This window comes from Procambarus clarkii, chromosome 24 (genome assembly GCF_040958095.1).
Source record: "Procambarus clarkii isolate CNS0578487 chromosome 24, FALCON_Pclarkii_2.0, whole genome shotgun sequence".
NCBI classification, from domain to species: Eukaryota; Metazoa; Arthropoda; class Malacostraca; order Decapoda; family Cambaridae; genus Procambarus; species Procambarus clarkii.
In genome coordinates, this window is record NC_091173.1 from 30,898,051 (window position 1) to 30,918,686 (window position 20,636).

Sequence of the window (20,636 nt, forward strand, 5' to 3'; positions counted from 1 at the left end):
GCCAGGTGAGGCTAGTCTGAGAAAAGACCCTCAAGGACTCTAACTCGACTTTGCTCCCAGGCCCTGTATGGTTGCTCTCGTATTTTCCATTCTGCTAATTTCAACAGCTTCGTGAAGCATCTGCCACATGTACATTGGCGACGTACGCATTGCAGTCGTGAAAGCAAAAAAGAAAACCCCCACATCTGGCGCCCAACGTGATTGGCTTAGTTGGAACCTATGAGCTAGGTTGTACAGTAAAATTTCCCCTGAAAATTCAAAAGTGACGAGCAGTATTCAGAGGATGTTTAACACTATGTTAGGTACACACACCACCAGTATGTCTGTGTAGAGTACAAACAACGCTACCTTCATCTTCACCAGGCCTTAACCGCTCGTAGACCTGACGACTACGACACTCTTACTGAGCTAGAGTGTAAGGAACGAGTGGAGCAGCACGTAAGGCCGTGGAAGAGGTGATGCTACAAGCACACATGCAGGGTAGTACTGAGGTGGCGTGCACGAGTCTCATCACACTGGATGAGGCTATCGGGGGAGAGACTCCAGTGAGAGACAACTTGGAGGTAGAGACCTGTAGCGAGTAGATTATCCCAATAATATACTCGCTCCAAATGCATTGTTAATATTCCTGTCAACCTTTGGAGATGAATGAGGTGAGGCGTTGCCCGGGCAACACGGTGAGGTGTTGCCCGAGCATATAAGCAGCAGAATAGCAAACATTAACTAGTCTACTTTCAAGTGTGGTCTAGAGCAGACACTTGCGAGATACTGTACCGACTCTCAGTGCGCTCAACTCACACCAAAGTATCACCTGTGTACTTCTGTATATTCGACCAAATATATATATAGTATCTTAGTGTCTGTGTTTATTGTCACCATACTTTACGTAACAATAGAAACGTTAAATTGGTGACCCCAGAGAGTTTCGACGATACCCAGCCACGACGGACAACAACATGGACTCTCACTGGACCTCTACTGCTGCTGCTTGCTGTGGACCGCAGCCACCTGTCATGGAACGTTGCCAACACCCTCGCCACAGCTATGATTTTCATCGCGATCATCTCTGCATTTTCATCTACTACGGCTTGCTGCTCCACGATCGCTACTCACTCAGCTGGCAGCTTCATCAGTAACTACATAATGTGGGATCTACAGCCTGTCCTGCCGACTCTCCGTCGCTGCTAGGGCACTGCTTGTTCTACAGGGGCGCCCACGAAAGCTGCTCTTTCGTCAGATTCATCGACACGTTCACTGCATTCTGATACTCTGCCGACTCAAGTACCTTGCGCAGTACAGGACTTACTGCTTGCGTTTCCAACTCTTCGTCGCCTCCAGGACAATTCAGCTCTAGCAGTGATTCCCTCGTTGTCCTAATTACGTGCCTACATTACCTCCTATTGTCCTGGTGCCCGAGCCCATCCGCCCCGGATCTAAATGCTCCACCAACGACCCAAGACGCTACAGCTTCGACACAGAGCAGACAGCAGACTACGACCGCATCGAGCCGCCACGCTCTCCCACATAGAGCTCCACGACTCCGGCCTCACTCAGCTCTCTGCTCTGCTCCAGGCTTCGTTTCAACGCCTACGACGACGGACGATCCTGTGCGACCTCCCACCCTACGACCCCAGTTAGATGACATCAGCGAAGAGGAGGAAGTTAACTTTGATGGTTATGCAGGGCGTACAATTCACCGACCAGCTAAGTTCCTTGATCAAGTATTTTTCCTTTCATCCCCTGGGAGGGGGAGTTCTGTAGCGAGTAGATTATCCCAATAATATACTCGCTCCAAATGCATTGTTAATATTCCTGTCAACCTTTGGAGATGAATGAGGTGAGGCGTTGCCCGGGCAACACGGTGAGGTGTTGCCCGAGCATATAAGCAGCAGAATAGCAAACATTAACTAGCCTACTTTCAAGTGTGGTCTAGAGCAGACACTTGCGAGATACTGTACCGACTCTCAGTGCGCTCAACTCACACCAAAGTATCACCTGTGTACTTCTGTATATTCGACCAAATATATATATAGTATCTTAGTGTCTGTGTTTATTGTCACCATACTTTACGTAACAATAGAACCGTTACAGACCCCTGTGGGTGACGTCACCGAGAATGATGTCACTAGAATCACGCGCGCTGCAGAAGAAAACGGAGTCACGCGGGAATCTAGCACTTTAAATACTCCGTTGGGGGGATTTTATGGGGAAGAATCTCAGCCCAAAAGGTCCTTGTGGACGACACCAACTCAAAGAGTAGGTATTACAGGCTCGCATTTATTTACCTTAGAGGAATACCGTAACCAAGTTAGAGAGTTGGGGTTCAAAGGGAATAAAGTAGCAGAGCAAGCTATGAAACTCTGGACTAATCTGGACTATCTACTACAGTCTGGGTCCGCACCAGTGCAGAGATTACGAGGCATTGACATCAGCGCTGCTGAACGGTTTTGGCATCACTGCAGACCGGATGCTAGAGAATTTCCGTAGGACTCAATTGCAAAAAGAAGAGACATATGTGTTAATGTTACAGCGGTTAGAATCGAGTCTAAACCGTTACTGTGAACTCATGGAGACTTTTCCTGGGAGCATGGAGTTCTATCAACTGATGATTCGTGAACAGTTCTTAGAAGCATGCGAATCGTCTCTGCGTGTCAAGCTCAAAGAGCAAGAAATTGTGTCAAATCTGTCTATGGCCAAGCAAGCTGACCTGTGGGCTGGGGCCAGGAGACAGGTGAAAGGGGTGAAGCTGCACGAGAAGCATCATGCTACAGGTACTGGCGAAGGAGCTAAGCCTAAGACTGGTGTGTCGGGGGAGCAGGGAAACTCCTCCAACAAGCATGTGCACAAGTGCTACAACTGTGGTAAGCCAGGTCATCGGGCAGCTGATTGCAAGACAAAACCGAAATCAGGTTACATAGCAGGTGGTAAGTGGTAAGAAACATCCCAACGTTGGAAAGGATCCACTAGCGTGGACCCTTGAGGTAGTAGACGGAAATTTTAACGGAAAATCGGCAAAAATCTTCCGTGACAAAGGCGCCACTACTCACATGGTACGAAAAAGCCTAGTACAGCCAGGATAGACATATCTATGTCAAATTCCCAAATGGCTATACTAAAGAGATGGTGGAGGTGTATTTGTGGGTCGACACACCTTACATCAAAGGTAAAATCCGTGCCGTTCAACAGGAACGTGCTGTATATGGACTTTTATTGGGAAATGTTCCAGGAATCTCTGATTGCCCAAGTCCGCCCTCGAAGAAAACGGGGGAGCGTGAGGACGCTGCCTCAGCTGCGTGCAGCCTTCCTCAGTCAGCTGGAGCCACGGATGGCGTCACAGGGAGTGATCACACCCTCACCCATCTGAAGAATAAGGTAGAGAAAGCAAGCTGTGATGTAATGGAGAAAGAAGCAAAACCTCTGGTTGAAGCGACAGCAACTCCATTAACAGGTAGTCTGCAGTCTCCGTGGTGAAAGTGGTAAGACACTCGCCTGGCGTTCCGCGAGCGCTATGTCATGGGTTCGTATCCTGGCCGGGGAGGATTTACTGGGCGCAATTCCTTAACTGTAGCCTCTGTTTAACGCAACAGTAAAATGTGTACTTGGATGAAAAAACGATTCTTCGCGGCAGGGGATCGTATTCCAGGGACCATAGGATTAAGGACTTGCCCGAAACGCTACGCGTACTAGTGGCTGTACAAGAATGTAACAACTCTTGTATATATCTCAAGAAAAAAAAAAAAAAAAAAAAAAAAAAAAAAAAAAAAAAAAAAAAAAAAAAAAAAAAAAAAAAAAAAAAAAAAAGGTAACTCGCTCGTGGCAGCTGTAACTACGAGGCCACAGAGCAACAAGCCGACTCGCCCAGAAAAAACTTTGAAATTAGGAGACATTCAGGGAGTGTCTGCAAAGGAGTTTATTGATGCCCAAGGGAGCGACCCAACACTAGCCCAGATACGTAGGTATGCTGAGGAGAAAAGGGTTTTCCAACACCAGGAACGCAAGTACTGGTACTTGCACCATAATGGGAAACTGGTGCGCAGAGTTGAGACGCCCCACGACACTTGGGACCAACTCGTTGTTCCACAGGAGCATAGACTGGCTGTGTTCCGTTTAGGACATGAAGCTCTGATGGGAGGTCATATGGGTCACGCAAAGACCAGTGCGCGGATACAATCTATGTTCTACTGGCCAGGAATTACTGGGGAAATACAGCGTTACACTCGCTCATGTGACACCTGTCAGCGCACCATTGATCGAGGACGGGTGAAGCCTGGGAAGCTTCAGCCCTTCCCCATCATTGATCAGCTGTTCAAGCTGGTCAGCATTGATCTGGTTGGTCCGATCATACCGAGTGCAACGGACGGCAGTAAGTACATACTGACTATGGTCGATCACGCAACAAGGTACCCAGAAGCAGCTGCCCTGAAGAACATCGAGACGTCAACGGTAGCGGAAGCCTTGGTAGGTTTTTTCAGTCGCCTTGGTATACTTGAGTGGATCCATAGCGACCGAGGGACACAGTTTACCAGCGAGATGATGGACCAAGTCAGACGTCTGCTCACAGCGAGAGTATCACTCACCACGCCTTACCATGCTATGGGAAACGGTTTGGTAGAACGCTTCAATGGCACTCTCAAGAAGATGTTGAAGAGAATGTGCATCGAACAGCCTCGGGAGTGGCCCAGGTATATCAACCCTTTGTTGTTTGCCTACAGGGAGGTGCCACAGGCTAGCACAGGGTTCTCACCCTTCGAGCTTTTGTACGATCGCACAGTTAAAGGCCCCCTGCAGGTACTGAGGAACCTGAGGGAAGGCGATGACTGTACTCCTGAAACCAAGACGACGTACGAGTACGTCATCGATCTACGGGAACGGCTGGAGAACACCTGTCAGCTGGCCCGAGAACAGCTAGCAAAAGCTAAGGAGTACCAGAAGCAAACATATGACAAAAAAGCAGAAGAACGCAAGTTCAGTGTAGGTGACAAGGCACTTTTGTTACTTCCCACCAGCAGGAACAAGCTCTTGCTGCAGTGGAAGGGCCCATTCACGGTAGTGGAGTGCTCCCACTCGTTAAATTATGTGCTCAACATCGATGGTGCCAGGAAGAAGTACCACGTCAACATGCTCAAACGCTACGAGGACCCTCCTGTAGATGTTTCCACAAAGCCGAAGAAGCATATAAGATGTAAGAACAGGAGAGGACCATGGGCCTCGACATCGACAGAGCCGATCGACAACCCACTGCTCTCAGCAGTAGGTGCTGACTGGTTGAATAGGTCAGGGGTGATTAACGAGACGTCGAACGAGGGAGACATGAGCGAGGAAATGCAACGCGCATCACCTGACACTGGTTCCCAGTGTGTCTGATGTTTCAGGCATGACACAGGTGGAGAGAGGCAGTGGGCAGACTAGTGCCACTCAGGGTTTCGAGGCGTTGAGCCGACCCAGACCTGGAGTTACGTCCGACCACAGTGCCTGCTCAAAACCTGACAAGATAGCCCCTTGTGATCCAGTGACTGAAGAAATTCCTCACTTACCAGAAGAGAATAGTCTAGACGAGGACCCGCCTTGCCTAGCTGTATAGAAAACGGGGTCTGCTCGACCCAGCCGTGCCACGTGCGTCAGCGGTGTGAGGTAGGAACGAGCACCATGCTGTGGGCTCGGTCTTTGTTGGGGGGTGTTGTGAGAGAGTGTCTCTCAAGATTCTCCCACAGCTGACGTGAATGACTCATTGCAGTGCACAGTGCACTGATCTTCGTGCACAAGCCTATCTCTCTTAACCCTGGATAGTGACCTGGCATGTTGGGTATCTCCAGAATGCCCACTTAAGCAGGAACACTTTCATAATACGGAGGACGCCGTATGTCCAGGCAGGAAGTAAATACAGGGAATTAAGCATACTAGCCACCAAAGGGTCAGTGAGTACATTGGCCGGTGAGAGCGTGAGAGACAGAGGGTAGACGCTAGACCGTCTGACCTCTGGGGTCAACCGGCAAGATGGTGAATAACAGCTATGACGTGGTCGTGACGTGTTCATGACGTCACGCTGTGGGATATCTGGGGCTTGACTCAATTATTCAATTATTTACTTTTTTGATTTAATAAACGAAGGACCACACACTTTTGAGAAAAGAGGGAAAACTAATAACAGTGATCATTAGAATAACACTAGAGAACCAGTGTCTATGGATAATTGTTAAAAGGATAATCACTTGAAATAATGAATGGACTGTATGATTAATTAATTAAAAATCAGAGCCTCAAACACCTACATTGGGGGGGGGGGGGGTATTGCTAAAACTTCATATATGTCTAGGAACTAGTGTGGTTCGCCACCAGTTCATTGCTGAGTAAATGATATTGATATTGATATAAATGATAAATGTATTAACTCATAATCACAATATCTCTGTAATCAATTTGAACGTTAGATCCCTAGGTAAACACTTCGATGATGTTAGTGCCTTGATTGAAACTATTGGCAACAAATTCTCTTTTATTATACTTACTGAAACATGGTTGAAAGAGGATACTACTCAACTCTTTAACATGCCTAACTACTCAGCAATTCACAACTGTCGTCAACTTCAGAGAGGTGGTGGCACTGCTCTTTACTACCACCAAGAACTAACATGCTTAAAAGAAATTAGAACTAGAGACTGCTATGGGGAGTATATCTTCGCCAGCTTCAGAGTCAAGGGTGCCGAGTCTGTCCTGTCTGTGGGTGCAGTCTATAGAATTCCCAACACTGATGTGTCTGGATTCAACTCAAACCTTAGAAATCTAATACTTGATAACAGACTGAACAAAAACCACCTAATTATCGCAGGGGACTTTAATATTGACCTCTGCGAGCCAGAACACCCTACTGCTGTTAGCTTCCTCAACTGTATGAATTCCTGCCTCCTCATACCCTTAATCACTAGACCTACTAGAATCACTGATAGCACTGCCACGACTCTAGATCACATCTGGACCAACATAACCTCTCCGCTTACTTCAGGTATAATCACCGATAGCACTACAGACCACTACCCCACATTTCTCTTAACTAACATTAGCAAACCACCTCTAGAAACAAGGGAGTTAAGCTTTAGGCTGCACAATGAAACTGCTATAAACAATTTTATAACTGCTGCTGATAATGTCAACTGGGAGTCCGAGTTAGGTAACATAGGGGACATCAACCTAGCAGTGCAATCTTTTCTACAAACAACTCTTAGCCTTTATAACACCCACTGTCCTAGGCTTACAAAACAAGTCACAAGCAAAAGGCTTAACAATCCTTGGCTTACAAAGGGAATACTGAAATCCATTAACAAAAAACACGACCTTGAGAAGAAGTATAGGTTAGGAATTGTCTCCAAAGAGTTCTCAAAGAATTACTCATTATTGCTATCTAAGATAATTAGACGAGCCAAAACTAATTACTACGAAGACAAATTTACTCAAATAAAGAGCAACATTAAACAAACTTGGAGCACAATTTCACAAATATTGGGATCAAAGAAATCTTTAAATAACAAACCGACTCTCCTGTCTAATAACGATGGTCAGCTTTCAGCCTCTGATTCTGCTATTGAGTTTAATAGGTTCTTCTCTTCCATTGGTTCATCCCTTGCAGATGATATTCCATCTTCCAGTACTGACATTAAGGACTATCTTACAGGGAACTATCCACAGTCTCTGTACCTAAAGCCTATTAACTCCACTGACGTCAATGAGATAATCCTTTCCCTTAAAACCAAGTCTGGTGCCCTTGAGGAGATACCAACTTTAATTTACAAAAAAGCCTCCAGATCTTTAGCCCCTGCTATTGCTTTGCTCTTCAACAAGTCTCTTGAACTCCAAACCTTTCCAGATATTCTAAAAAAAGCGAGAGTAACGCCTGTCCACAAATGTGGTGACCCCACAGATGTTAACAACTACAGACCTATATCAATCCTGCCAAACTTGTCAAAAATTTTTGAAAAACTTATATACAAGCAGCTTTACTCATATCTAGCCAAACTCAATATACTTAGCCCTTGCCAATATGGCTTCAGACCCAAAAAAAGCACTAACGATGCACTTATTAGTATGCTTAACTCGATTCATACAGCTCTTGATAAAAAGGAGTTCCCTGTTGGGTTATTTGTGGACCTGCGTAAAGCTTTTGATACTGTCAACCACCATAACCTTCTTCTTAAATTACATCATTATGGAGTCAGAGGACACTCCCTACAATACCTCGAGTCCTACCTTACTGACAGGCTCCAATATGTTTCTGTGAATAATACAATTTCTCCCACCCTACCCATCAACATTGGTGTTCCTCAGGGCAGCATACTTGGCCCTCTCCTCTTTCTCATCTACATTAATGACCTTCCAAATGCCTCCCAACACCTCAAACCAATTCTATTTGCTGACGACACAACCTTCATTTACTCCAGTCCTGACCCTCTTGCTCTAAATGCCACAGTAAATACTGAGCTAAATAAAGTCCATCTTTGGCTAACTGCCAACAAACTCACCCTTAACATTGACAAAACCTTCTATATTCTGTTTGGCAATAAATCCTCTAGTCTTATAAATCTCAAAATAAACAATACCCAAATTTGTAACAAATTAGATGGCAAATTCCTTGGCATTCTCATTGACCACAAGCTGAATTTCCAGGGACACATTCTAAATATATCAAAAAAAGTTTCAAAAACTGTGGGCATTCTTTCTAAGATCAGATATTATGTACCACGCCCTGCCCTGGTGACTCTCTATTACTCTCTTATCTATCCTTATCTCAACTATGGTATTTGTGCTTGGGGTTCTACTACCCAAAATCACTTACGTCCTCTAATTACCCAACACAAAGCCGCTATTAGAACAATATCCAACTCTGGCCCCAGACATCACTCGGTACCCCTACTCAAATCTCTTAATATGTTAGATATTAAGTCACTGCACATTCTCTCATGTGTATTATACATATATAAAACGCTAAACTATAATGCTAATCCTGATCTTAAAAGCTTCATAGAAGGTTGTAACAGAACCCATGAGCACCACACCAGAAATAAATACAGTTTTGATATTCCTAGAGTACGTCTTAATCAAACTAGAAATGCTCTGCAAATCAAGGGGCCCAGAATGTGGAATGACCTTCCCAACCATGTTAAAGACTGTACCTCTCTCAACCAGTTTAAGATAAAAACTAAACACTACCTAATAAATTCCCTGTAATCTACCTCACTCCTCTATTGTCAACCCATGTCTGTTATTTTCTTTTTTTTAATCAACACTGTTTGTCAACCTATTGTATTTGTGCTGCTTTTTCAGTCATGCTCCCCCTTTTTTTTATCTTTATTTGTATTTGTTCTCAACATCTTTTATTCTTTATGCTCAATTAGTATTAAGTTCTAGATATTAATGTTTTCTTGCCCGAAACGCATTGCGTAATAGTGGCTTTAGGCATTGTATGTACTAGCTCTATCTATATATCAATCCATTAATGTAACATCACTTGTATGTATATACCTTACCTGAATAAACATCTGATCTGATCTGATCTGATCTGATCTGATCTGATCTGATCTGATCTGATCTGATATTATAAATCTAAACTACTATAGATTCAAATATGTGAACTCAAATTGTGAATATTAATGATTATTAAATTACTGAGCAACAGTCAAAGTAAACACATGAATTACCAATCATCATTTCTGGTAATAATCTATTCAATATAATGATCCTACAAAATTATATAAGAATCAAATCAAGAGAATTAAATTTGTACAAAAAAAAGTCTTAGCTTTAAGACGATTTCTATAACATCGTTTCGTCATTCGTCCTCATGTTCACAGGATCTCCACATGGAAGGAACTAGAGGTGAATAACGCGAATGAAGAGTAACGACTCGATGACTCCTCACATACACGCTGAAAATTAAAGAAGATTAAGTAGCATTTGAATAGGCTACGTTTAAACTTAATATTCATGAAACGGAAGAAATGCCGAATTGGTAATAACGTTGGTTAATGGGTCTTCTCACTATATAACGACAGACTACTCCCAAATATACAATCTTAGATGATGCATCAAGAAGGAAACCTATACTTAACGTGAGCGTATTGAATACTGAAGTCTGCCGGTCCCAGACGTTCACTGCTGTGTACGTGAATTTTCGGGTTTTGGCTCTAATTGTAGACGCGGTATTGGCTGGCTGGGCACTACAGAGCACGTGGAAGAATAATTATCAACTCTTAGTTGGGTATCAGCGTAATTCTTGCTGATAACTCCCAATCACCACGTGTCTCGCCACTCTTCATGCCAGGACCCTTCTCTCGCACCAGCTGTCCTCTCCACAAGCTCTCGTACAATGGCGTCGTTGCCTCCCTCTACCCGGTTCTCGCTTTCTCCACAGAAATTATTAATCACGAATAATTCTTTTCTGCGCGATTATGGATGAAATACGTCAATGAGGACTGGGTTGCAATTATAGGGATTTAAATATTATCGTATTCTCGTTTTATGGTGTTAAACGAGAAATGGAGAAGATTTTATCTCTCTCCATGACATTCGAGCGTGACAGAAGGAAATGTTACTACAGAACAATTTAGTTAATAACTCTCGATTTGAGATTATTGGGAGTTATATTATCCGTGAGTAATTATTACACGGAATACTGATGATTTTAGAGAACCACATTCAATTCTCTAACCCATTGGTAATAAATGTGTCTAACTAGACATCTGACGCAATGTTGCTACTCTATTTCATGAGAATTCTAGCATTAATACGCAGATGCAATGGTTAGTTTATGTTGACACTACCGTTAGTAAAGTTAGTAACTACTGTAGTTAGTATATAATAATAAGGATTTATTATAATACAATAGTAGTTTATTAGTGTTGGAAATTTCCAACATAACTCCGGGGGGAGAATTCTCGGGTCACAGTGCAATGTTGAGTACTGACGTACCTATCCCGAAGTTAGTATTAATATTAGTACGTTAGTACACACATAACGGATGTCCCGTAATTGTCAAGGACATACAAGAAATTTAAGTCTTGTACAGAAACTCATGTTGAATGAAACATGGTATTGTGAATCATCTAAAGTTAATAACTAATAAAGCCTACAAGATACTCTGTGACTGGTGTCGCTATGACATGTCATGTTTATGTTACTAAGTCTTAAAGTTTTGCAAACTCATAGATACTCTAGATGAAATAATGTTATAGTTGATAGCCTACACAAACAAATTAAGGATTAAACATTGAAATATTAAATGATTAAGTTATCGGTAATCAAGAACTCCCTAAAGTTTACAATAAACTCAACAACTAGGGTCCCAGTGACATGTAATGGTGTATTACGTAGTTGCTGAATTATAGGCAAACTCAGAAAAAGTTCCTGTTATGTAAATGGTGGACTTGCTATGGGGGAACTCGTACTTTTAAGGGGTAAGGGTAGTTAGAATACAAACTACCTAGTTACAAACTAGGTAGTTTGTAACTATACAAACTAGTTAGAGTTATCAAATGAGGGAGAACTAAAAGGCCCGGCCCCCAAAATAAACTATCCACAGTAATAATAATTTGCTACTAGACCATGTCAGACTAGAGATTGATCATAACACTCCCACACAGGAAGAATTAAGGGATACTCTGTTCTAATTTACTTATTTATTAACCCCTTAACAACCCCCCATATACACTCACACCAATAACAATAATAATAATTACTTTACCACACTATCTTACGTTAAAAGCCTTGGTCCACATAGGCAGGATACAAGGTTTACACTAAGAACAAGCTAGGGTAAAGTACTACTGGATAAGCACTGAAGCTGGATGCAGCTTAGGGTAGTGAGACCACGTGGTACCCTAATACCAAAACACAACACTTAGGGGTACCCAAAACACTGGCAAATACTACCCCCCAGGTCTCACCAATCCTGTGCCTAGTGCACTACCAGAGTAGTGCACTAGGTGCCTAGGTTTAAGCACTAGGTGCCTAGGTTTAAGTGTGCCTACCAGAGTAGGCACACTTAAACACACAGTACTTAACTTAATGGTACAGGAACTGAAGGTAAGAGATATAAGAGAAGGGAGAAGAGGAGAAATGCAGCCGCAGAGTAGGGCTGCAGCCACAGAGTAGGTCTCGTCCCCACGAACACCAGCTAGAGAAGAAGGCTCCCAGCGACCAGCTAAGGCCTCCCGCATTGTGGTGGTGCCGGGAGGAGCCTAATTGATCGTGCAGCTAAGCACATTAACAATCTTCCCCTATGCAACATATTGTTACTTTACAAATGATTAGAAAGTATTAGTAAACATAGTTGGTGCCTATGTTATTATTTACAAAACTAAATACTATGAAGATAAATTTACCCAAATAAAGAGCAACATTAAAAAAACTTGGAGCACAATTTCACAAATATTGGGATCAAAGAAGATTTTAAATAACAAACCAACACTCCTGTCCAATAACGTTGGTCAGCTTTCAGCCTCTGATTCTGCTATCGAGTTCAATAGGTTCTTCTCCTCCATTGGGTCATCCCTTGCAAATGATATTCCATCTTCCAGTACTGATGTTAAGGACTATCTTACAGGTAACTATCCACAGTCTCTGTACCTAAAGCCTACTAATTCCACTGATGTCAATGAGATAATCCTTTCCCTTAAAACCAAGTCTAGTGCCCTCGAGGAGATACCAACTTTAATTTACAAAAAAGCCTCCAGATCTTTAGTCCCTGCTATTGCATTGCTCTTCAACAAGTCACTTGAACTCCGAACCTTTCCAGACATTCTAAAACAAGCAAGAGTAACCCCTGTCCACAAATGTGGTGATCTCACAGATGTTAACAACTACAGACTTATATCAATCCTGCCTAACTTGTCAAAAATATTCGAAAAACTAATCTACAAGCAGCTTTACTCTTTTCTAGCCAAACACAATATACTTAGCTCTTATCAATATGGCTTTAGACCCAAAAAAAGCAGTAACGATGCACTTATTAGTATGATTAACTTGATTCACGCAGCTCTTGATAAAAAGGAGTTCCCTGTTGGGTTATTTGTGGACCTGCGTAAGGCTTTTGACACTGTCAACCACCAAAACCTTCTTCTTAAATTACATCATTATGGAGTCAGAGGACACTCCCTGCAATACCTCAAATCTTATCTTACTGACAGGCTCCAGTATGTTTCTGTGAATAATACAATTTCTCCCACCCTACCCATCAACATTGGTGTTCCTCAGGGCAGCATACTTGGCCCTCTCCTCTTTCTCATCTACATTAATGACCTTCCAAATGCCTCCCAACACCTCAAACCAATTCTATTTGCTGACGACACAACCTTCATTTACTCCAGTCCTGACCCCCTTGCTCTAAATGCCACAGTAAATACTGAGCTAGAGAAAGTCCATCTTTGGCTAACTGCCAACAAACTCACCCTTAACATTGACAAAACGTTTTATATTCTGTTTGGCAATAAATCCTCTAATCAAATAAATCTCAAAATAAACAATACCCAAATTTGTAACAAATTAGATGGCAAATTCCTTGGCGTTCTCATCGACCACAAGCTGAATTTCCAGGGACACATTCTAATTATATCAAAAAAAGTTTCAAAAACTGTTGGCATTCTTTCTAAGATCAGATATTATGTACCCCGCCCTGCCCTGGTGACTCTCTATTACTCCCTCATCTATCCATATCTCAACTATGGTATTTGTGCTTGGGGTTCTACTACCCAAAATCATTTACATCTTCTAATTACTCAACACAAAGCTGCTATTAGGACAATATCCAACTATCCAATATCCCCAGACATCACTCGGTACCCCTACTCAAATCTCTGAATATGTTAGATATTAAGTCATTGCACTTTCTCTCATGTGTATTATACATATATAAAACGCTGAAGTGTAATGCCAATCCTGACCTCAAAAGATTCATTGAAGGTTGTAACAGAACCCATGAGCACCACACCAGAAATAAATACAGTTTTGATATTCCTAGAGGACAACTTAATCAAACTAGAAATGCTCTTCAAATCAAGGGACCCAGAATGTGGAATGATCTTCCCAAGCATGTTAAAGACTGTACCTCTCTCAACCAGTTTAAGATAAAAACGAAGTACTACCTAATAAATCCCCTGTAACCTACCTTACCCCTCTGTTGTCAACCCATGTATGTTTTTTGTTTTTTTTTCAAAACAACGCTGTTTGAATGCAATTTTCTGTAATAACTTGTAATTGTATTTGTGCTGCTTTTTCAGCCATGTTCCCCCCCTCTTTTACCTATACAATACAATACAATACAATTTTATTTAGGTAGGGTACATACATACAATAAATTTTTACAAGGATTGGTTGACTTATAGGTAGAGCTAGTACATACAATGCCTAAAGCCACTATTACGCAAAGCGTTTCGGGCATGATAAACTTAAATGACAAGCTTAATACTAACTGAGCATAGTGAGTAGAATGAAAACATAGATGAAAAAGCAGCACAAATACAATTATGTCGACAAACAGCGCTCTTTAAAGAAAAACAGACATTGGTTGACAATAGAAGGGTAAGGTAGGTTACAGGGAATTTATTAGGTATAGCTTCGTTTTAACTTAAACTGGTTGAGAGAGGTACAGTCTTTAAAATGGTTGGGAAGGTCATTCCACATTCTGGGCCCCTTGATTTGTAGAGCATTTCTAGTTTGATTAAGTCGTACTCTAGGAATATCAAAACTGTATTTATTTCTGGTGTGGTGCTCATGGGTTCTGTTACAACCTTCTATGAAGCTTTTGAGATCAGGATTGACATTATAGTTTAGCGTTTTATATATGTATAATACACATGAGAGAATGTGCAGTGACTTAATGTCTAACATATTCAGAGATTTGAGTAGACACTCGGTACCCCTACTCAAATCTCTGAATATGTTAGACATTAAGTCACTGCACATTCTCTCATGTGTATTATACATATATAAAACGCTAAACTGTAATGCCAATCCTGGCCTCAAAAGCTTCATAGAAGGTTGTAACAGAACCCATGAGCACCACACCAGAAATAAATACAGTTTTGATATTCCTAGAGTACGACTTAATCAAACTAGAAATGCTCTACAAATCAAGGGACCCAGATTGTGGAATGACCTTCCCAACCATGTTAAAGACTGTACCTCTCTGTTCCTCCCTGTCCAATGTCTGTTTTTTTGTTTTTGTTTTTTAAAGAGCGCTGTTTGTCGACAGAATTGTATTTGTGCTGCTTTTTCAGCTATGTTTTCTTTCCATGTTTTCATTTTACTCTTTATGCTCAATTAGTATTAAGCTTTAGTCATTTAAGTTTTTTATGCCCGAAACGCTTTGCGTAATAGTGGCTTTAGGCATTGTATGTACTAGCCCTAACTATAAATCCACCACTCTTTGTAAAATCTCTTTTATGTATGTACCTTACCTAAATAAACATTTTGATTTGAACATTATTGTATAAATTGTATTCTACATTATTATACAGTAAAGTATTATTGGGTCATTCAAGATCAAGGAGACTCTGACACTACAGTAAGGTCACTGTCTAGGGTCGCTGTGACTTGTAACTATTGAGTTACTAGACAATAACATCACGGAGCATCATGATCACCCCAAAATCAAATGAGGAAACTTGATTTAATATGCATTGTTGTGCAGTAGTCATCCTGACTGATGGTATAACTAAGTTGCTAACTAGCTAAAATAGTGTAATATTAAAGAACTGAAAAGGTTTATTCATTAAATCAAGGAAGATTCTGAGTCGACAGTGAGATTAGTAGCCTAGTCATTCTGACTCATGAACTAATTGAATTGCAGCTCATAGGCTTGACACTGTAAACTCATTAATACATCCTCAACTTTTAAGTGAAAATTGAGTATTAAATCAGTCTCAATAAGTATAGTCAACTGTAATTAATTGTGAGTACAGACTAGGCTAGTACTCAGTTGACACTAACTAAAGTCCCTAAACCTACCTAAATAAAGGACTAAGCTAATTGTTATAACTCATTAATTCTTAGTGGAGTTACTCTAGCTAAATTGTGAGTAGTAATGTACTCGAATTAACATTGGGAGCTGTATTGAGCTCGTTAACAGGTTGAGCTCGTTAACATTGTGAGCTATATTGAGTTCGTTGACAGAGTTAACAGAGTGAGCTATATTGAGCTCGTTAACAGTTAAAAGGGTGAGCTATATTGAGTTCGTTAACAGTTAACAGGGTGAGCTATATTGAGCTCGATAACAGAGTGAGCTATATTGAGCTCGTTAACAGTTAACAGGGTGAGCTATATTGAGCTCGAACTAACGAGGTGAGCTATATTGAGCTCGTTAACAGGGTGAGCTATATTGAGCTCGTTAACAGTTAACAGGGTGAGCTATATTGAGCTCGTTAACAGAGTGAGCTATATTGAGCTCGTTAACAGTTAACAGGGTGAGCTATATTGAGCTCGAACTAACGAGGTGGAGTATTGTAGCGTTCAATTATCATGGTGAGCAATATTGAGCTCGTATTCGCATGGGGAACAATAAAGCACTCAATTATTACATTAATTCACAGGTGAGCTGTAAGATCAGCTCGGGTTATTAGTGCAAGATCCTTGTTGAAGAATAGCTAAGCACGGAATCTAGGCAGATTCTTTGGTGAGCAGTGCTCGAATTAGCGCGGGGAGCATTGTATCGTTCAATTATCATGGCGAGCAGTGCTCATATTAGCATGGGGAACATTAAAGCGCTCAATTGTTACGCTAACTCAGGGTGAGTTATATTGAACTCGAATTAACGAGGTGCATTGATGCATTGTATCAATGCATTGTATCGTTCAATTATCATGGCGAGCAGTGCTCGTATTAGCATGGGGAACATCAAAGCGCTCAAATATTACGTTAACTCAAAGGTGAACTATATTGAGATAATTAAGCATGTTTATTAACAATGCTGATGTTTAATGATAATGCATTAAACAAAGGGAAACCTGAGGTTGCTGGAAATTTAATTACTGCCACGATTAATCCTATTCAAAGATAATTTGTAACATTTTCCCAACCTAAACGTTTCATGGGTTATTAGTTCTCTGTAGACTCACTTACGTATTGGTAAGTTTGCAAGTTTGTTCGTGCTGCGTTCCTACAATAATTAAGCAGAAACGAAAGAAAACAACTCAAACAAAAATTGATGCAAGTATTTTTCACTAACTCTTAGTGCAGAAAACATTGTATTAATAAGGTTTTCTTGGCAAACCTTAAGCGCAGGTATTTTGGACCTTGGTCCCAGTGAATTTATAATTATAGAAGTTGCTTGATGACTTCATAGTATTGCTAAATTCAGGAAATGCTAGATGCATTGAGTGCTAGATTCTCTAGCCTAATATTATTAATTACCTAGGGAGTGCTAGATTCTCTAGCCTAACATTATCAATTACCTAGGGAGTGCTAGATTCTCTAGCCTAATATTATTAATTACCTAGGGAGACTGAGTGTGGTCAATTATTACTTGTCGAGAATAATTCTAGGTCTGCAGTGGATTCAATGGCTTGGTCACTGTGACTTGTACTTGTTTAGGTACGGACCACTGGTTATCCACTGAGAGCTATGAAACATCTCGGCGAATACTAATTGTACTACATTCAATCTGAGTTTATTACTCAGCTGTGTTTCTCATTGTAGCTGGCTGCTGGAGAATTGATTTACTGCTGAATAATTTATTATTGTTGGCAGGCTTAGGCTTGTTCACATTCAGAACTTTACCAGTAAGTAAGTAGCCACCTGCAGATTGGAGCATATTCATGCCCAATCGTTTAACATGTTCAGTTATGAACTGGTAATAGTAGTCTGCTCCTATTAGCACATTTACATTGTTAAGGCGGTCAGACGTTAACTTGTTGTCAGCCAAATTAATTTCACGTTCCTGCAGGAAGTGGGCTGTGTACCCCAGACCCTTAATATTTAGGTCAAAAGGTATTTGATCTACAACAATGGCTTGGATAGCCTTGACATGACTACCTAGTCGTACAAGCGGTTGAACTACTGAGTATTCATGGGTTCCTCGATTTATCATGAACCCTGACAAGTTTAATTTTACCTGTCTGATTGGTTGTAAATTGAGTGCCTCTGCCGCTTTCTGGGTAATGAAAGTCCTCTGGGATCCTTGATCAAATAGTCCACGAGTGGTGATCTTGGCTCCTTTGTTCTTTACTTGAAGTTGGGCAGTATGCAAAGTTGCACCCACTTGAGATGCTTGTGAAATTACGCTGTACACATCTCGCACCTTGCAGCACTGTACTGCTGTAGATTCTCTACCTCCTATTCTAGGATTGACATAATTTGTCCTTACTAATTTGCACAGTGCAGCATGATGCTTGCCCCTTCTACACTTATTGCAGGTGTTCAGTGGGGTGTCACAGCTATTAACATTATGTGATTTGAGACACCTAGTACATTTGTGTAACTGTTTGAGTCGTCTGACTCTTGTGTCTCTATTAGGGGTAATTAGTACATTTGTACAGAGAATGTTTTTGATTGCAAAACAAGCATATTCCCCATCCTACAGCTCGTTTAGGGGTTACCGGTTTAGGTAAAACAGTAACTGCCGGTTGTGATGGTTTTGTTGCTTGCATTTGCTTGTTGTTGATTCTCTTGTGAGTACTTGGTGTACTCTGGGGAGCAATTACTAAAAAAATTGGCTAGCAAATTGGGAGCAAAAAATCGGCTATTAGGATAGATAAAAACAATCCCCGCAACTGTAGGAGAATGCTCATCAAACTTGCAAATCCCTCTGCGAAGTTTGACCTCATGCAAACAGCTGCTAAGCAAAAAACCAACCTCTATATAAATGAGTGTCTTACTAAGCAGCGTGGATCCCTCCTCTACAGGCTGCGCCAAGTTCGCAAACAAAACCTTGGTCTTATCAAGCAGTGCTACACAAGGAATGGTACGATTTTTGCGAAGAAAGAAGCTACAGGAAAAAGATATGAAATAAAATGTGACCAACAACTCCTGGCCTTCTTAAGTGATTGTGGTATATCTGAAAACCTGAACCCGACCAATGCCAGTACTTAAAATAACTCTTTCAGTGCCTGAGCCTAACCTAACTTAATCTAACTTTGTCTAAGGTGCTGTCTCTGCCTTACCATTTACCTGATGTTCTCCTATTCATATAATTTCCTAAATAATCCATCAAGTCTCCATGCACTTATGCAAGCATCTACCTCAGTTTCATTGTAAAATTTTACTCTTAAATCTAATCTTACCCTATTCCATTTATATTTTAATTTTATTTGAATTGATCTATGTCATTTATTGAAATCAATTATTGATCTCATTTTTGTTCTTTTAATTAAGTTCATACTAATTATAAGTTAAAACTAAGCTTAATAAAATTTATTATCTTTAAGATTATTTTACTTTACAATTATCATTTGTCAAATTTTTTTATATATTCATCTTGACAGTCTCTACTGATTTTTTGTTCTCTCCGCCAAATTTGTGTATCCTCCATGGCTATCTAGTGTCCTTAATTCTTCCTCTAATTGTTTCAATTCCTTGTTTGCTTGCATTTATTGTTGTGTCTTGCCATAATTATTCTCTAATTTAGCAGACTCAATACTTTGTAAGCTCTTATTGTATTGTTATATTATTATATTGTGTTTTGCTATAATTACTTCCTATTTTACAGCAGATTTGTTTTTCATCTGTTCATGTAATTGCTTATCTTATTGTATTGTGACATTATTTTCTATATTGATATATATTTTCTGTCTATTGTTACTTACAGTGTACCCGAGAGTACCTGTAAGCAATCTACCTCATTTTTCATTTTTGCTCAATTTTTTTGGTATTGCTTAGTCTTGTTTATATTTTTGTTTTGTATATCTATATCTTGTGTTTTGTATAGTCCATGTTTATATGTTTTTTTCTTTAATCTCATTCATTACCTAGGTTTCCTAGCCTAGCCATACTCCCTTACTCCATTGTACCCCTGTAAGCCCCTTTTGTGTTTGTTTGGTACAGTGTTGTGTACATTTATTTCTTTTTGTTTTTCTTGTTTTTCCGGCAATCAGCTTTTTTTTATGCAGTCACGTATAGACCCAGAACTTAACCTCTTATCCACTATCTATGACAATAATCACTTTAATGATCTAAATTGCAGATATTTTGCAGCACATGATGTAAACAATGTATTAACTCAGCAAACACAAATCATCTACACAACGTTCGCCTATCTCTTGCCATAGGTGTGGGAATGATTTGCATTGAGAATGGTGCAGGAGAGCCTTTGAGAAACTTTTACTCAAAAAATCCAAACACAAAGGTTTAATTATAAATTGTTTTTCTACAATTATTTTCTTCCAAATGTAAAACAAATAGTTTTTACATGTTTAAATATAAAATTTATGGTGTTTTTTTGTAAAATTCATTAATAAATTGTGAATGATATATATTGGCTGAGTGAAACCTTTATAATCCATTTAGTTATAATTTGAACAGAAAAAAGTATTTTTCCAAATTTTCTAAAAATTGCTCTTTTTAACACAATTTGACTCCTTATACATTCCACTAAACACTATATCATGTTTAAATATATAATTTATGTATTATTCTCTAAAATAATTTATATAAATTATATA

The 20,636-nt window shown here is 40.4% G+C and overlaps 1 protein-coding gene across 1 annotated transcript; it reads left to right on the top strand.

Annotated features, from left to right (window-relative positions):
- The first annotated feature begins 473 nt into the window (after positions 1-473).
- On the top strand, positions 474-5,581 carry LOC138368006 (uncharacterized). Its single transcript, XM_069330297.1, has 6 exons — positions 474-563; positions 2,092-2,307; positions 2,531-2,924; positions 3,227-3,448; positions 3,821-5,182; positions 5,373-5,581. The coding sequence occupies exons 1-6, from the start codon at positions 474-476 to the stop codon at positions 5,579-5,581; spliced, it is 2,493 nt and encodes an 830-aa protein (XP_069186398.1).
- Positions 5,582-20,636: the final 15,055 nt, after the last annotated feature.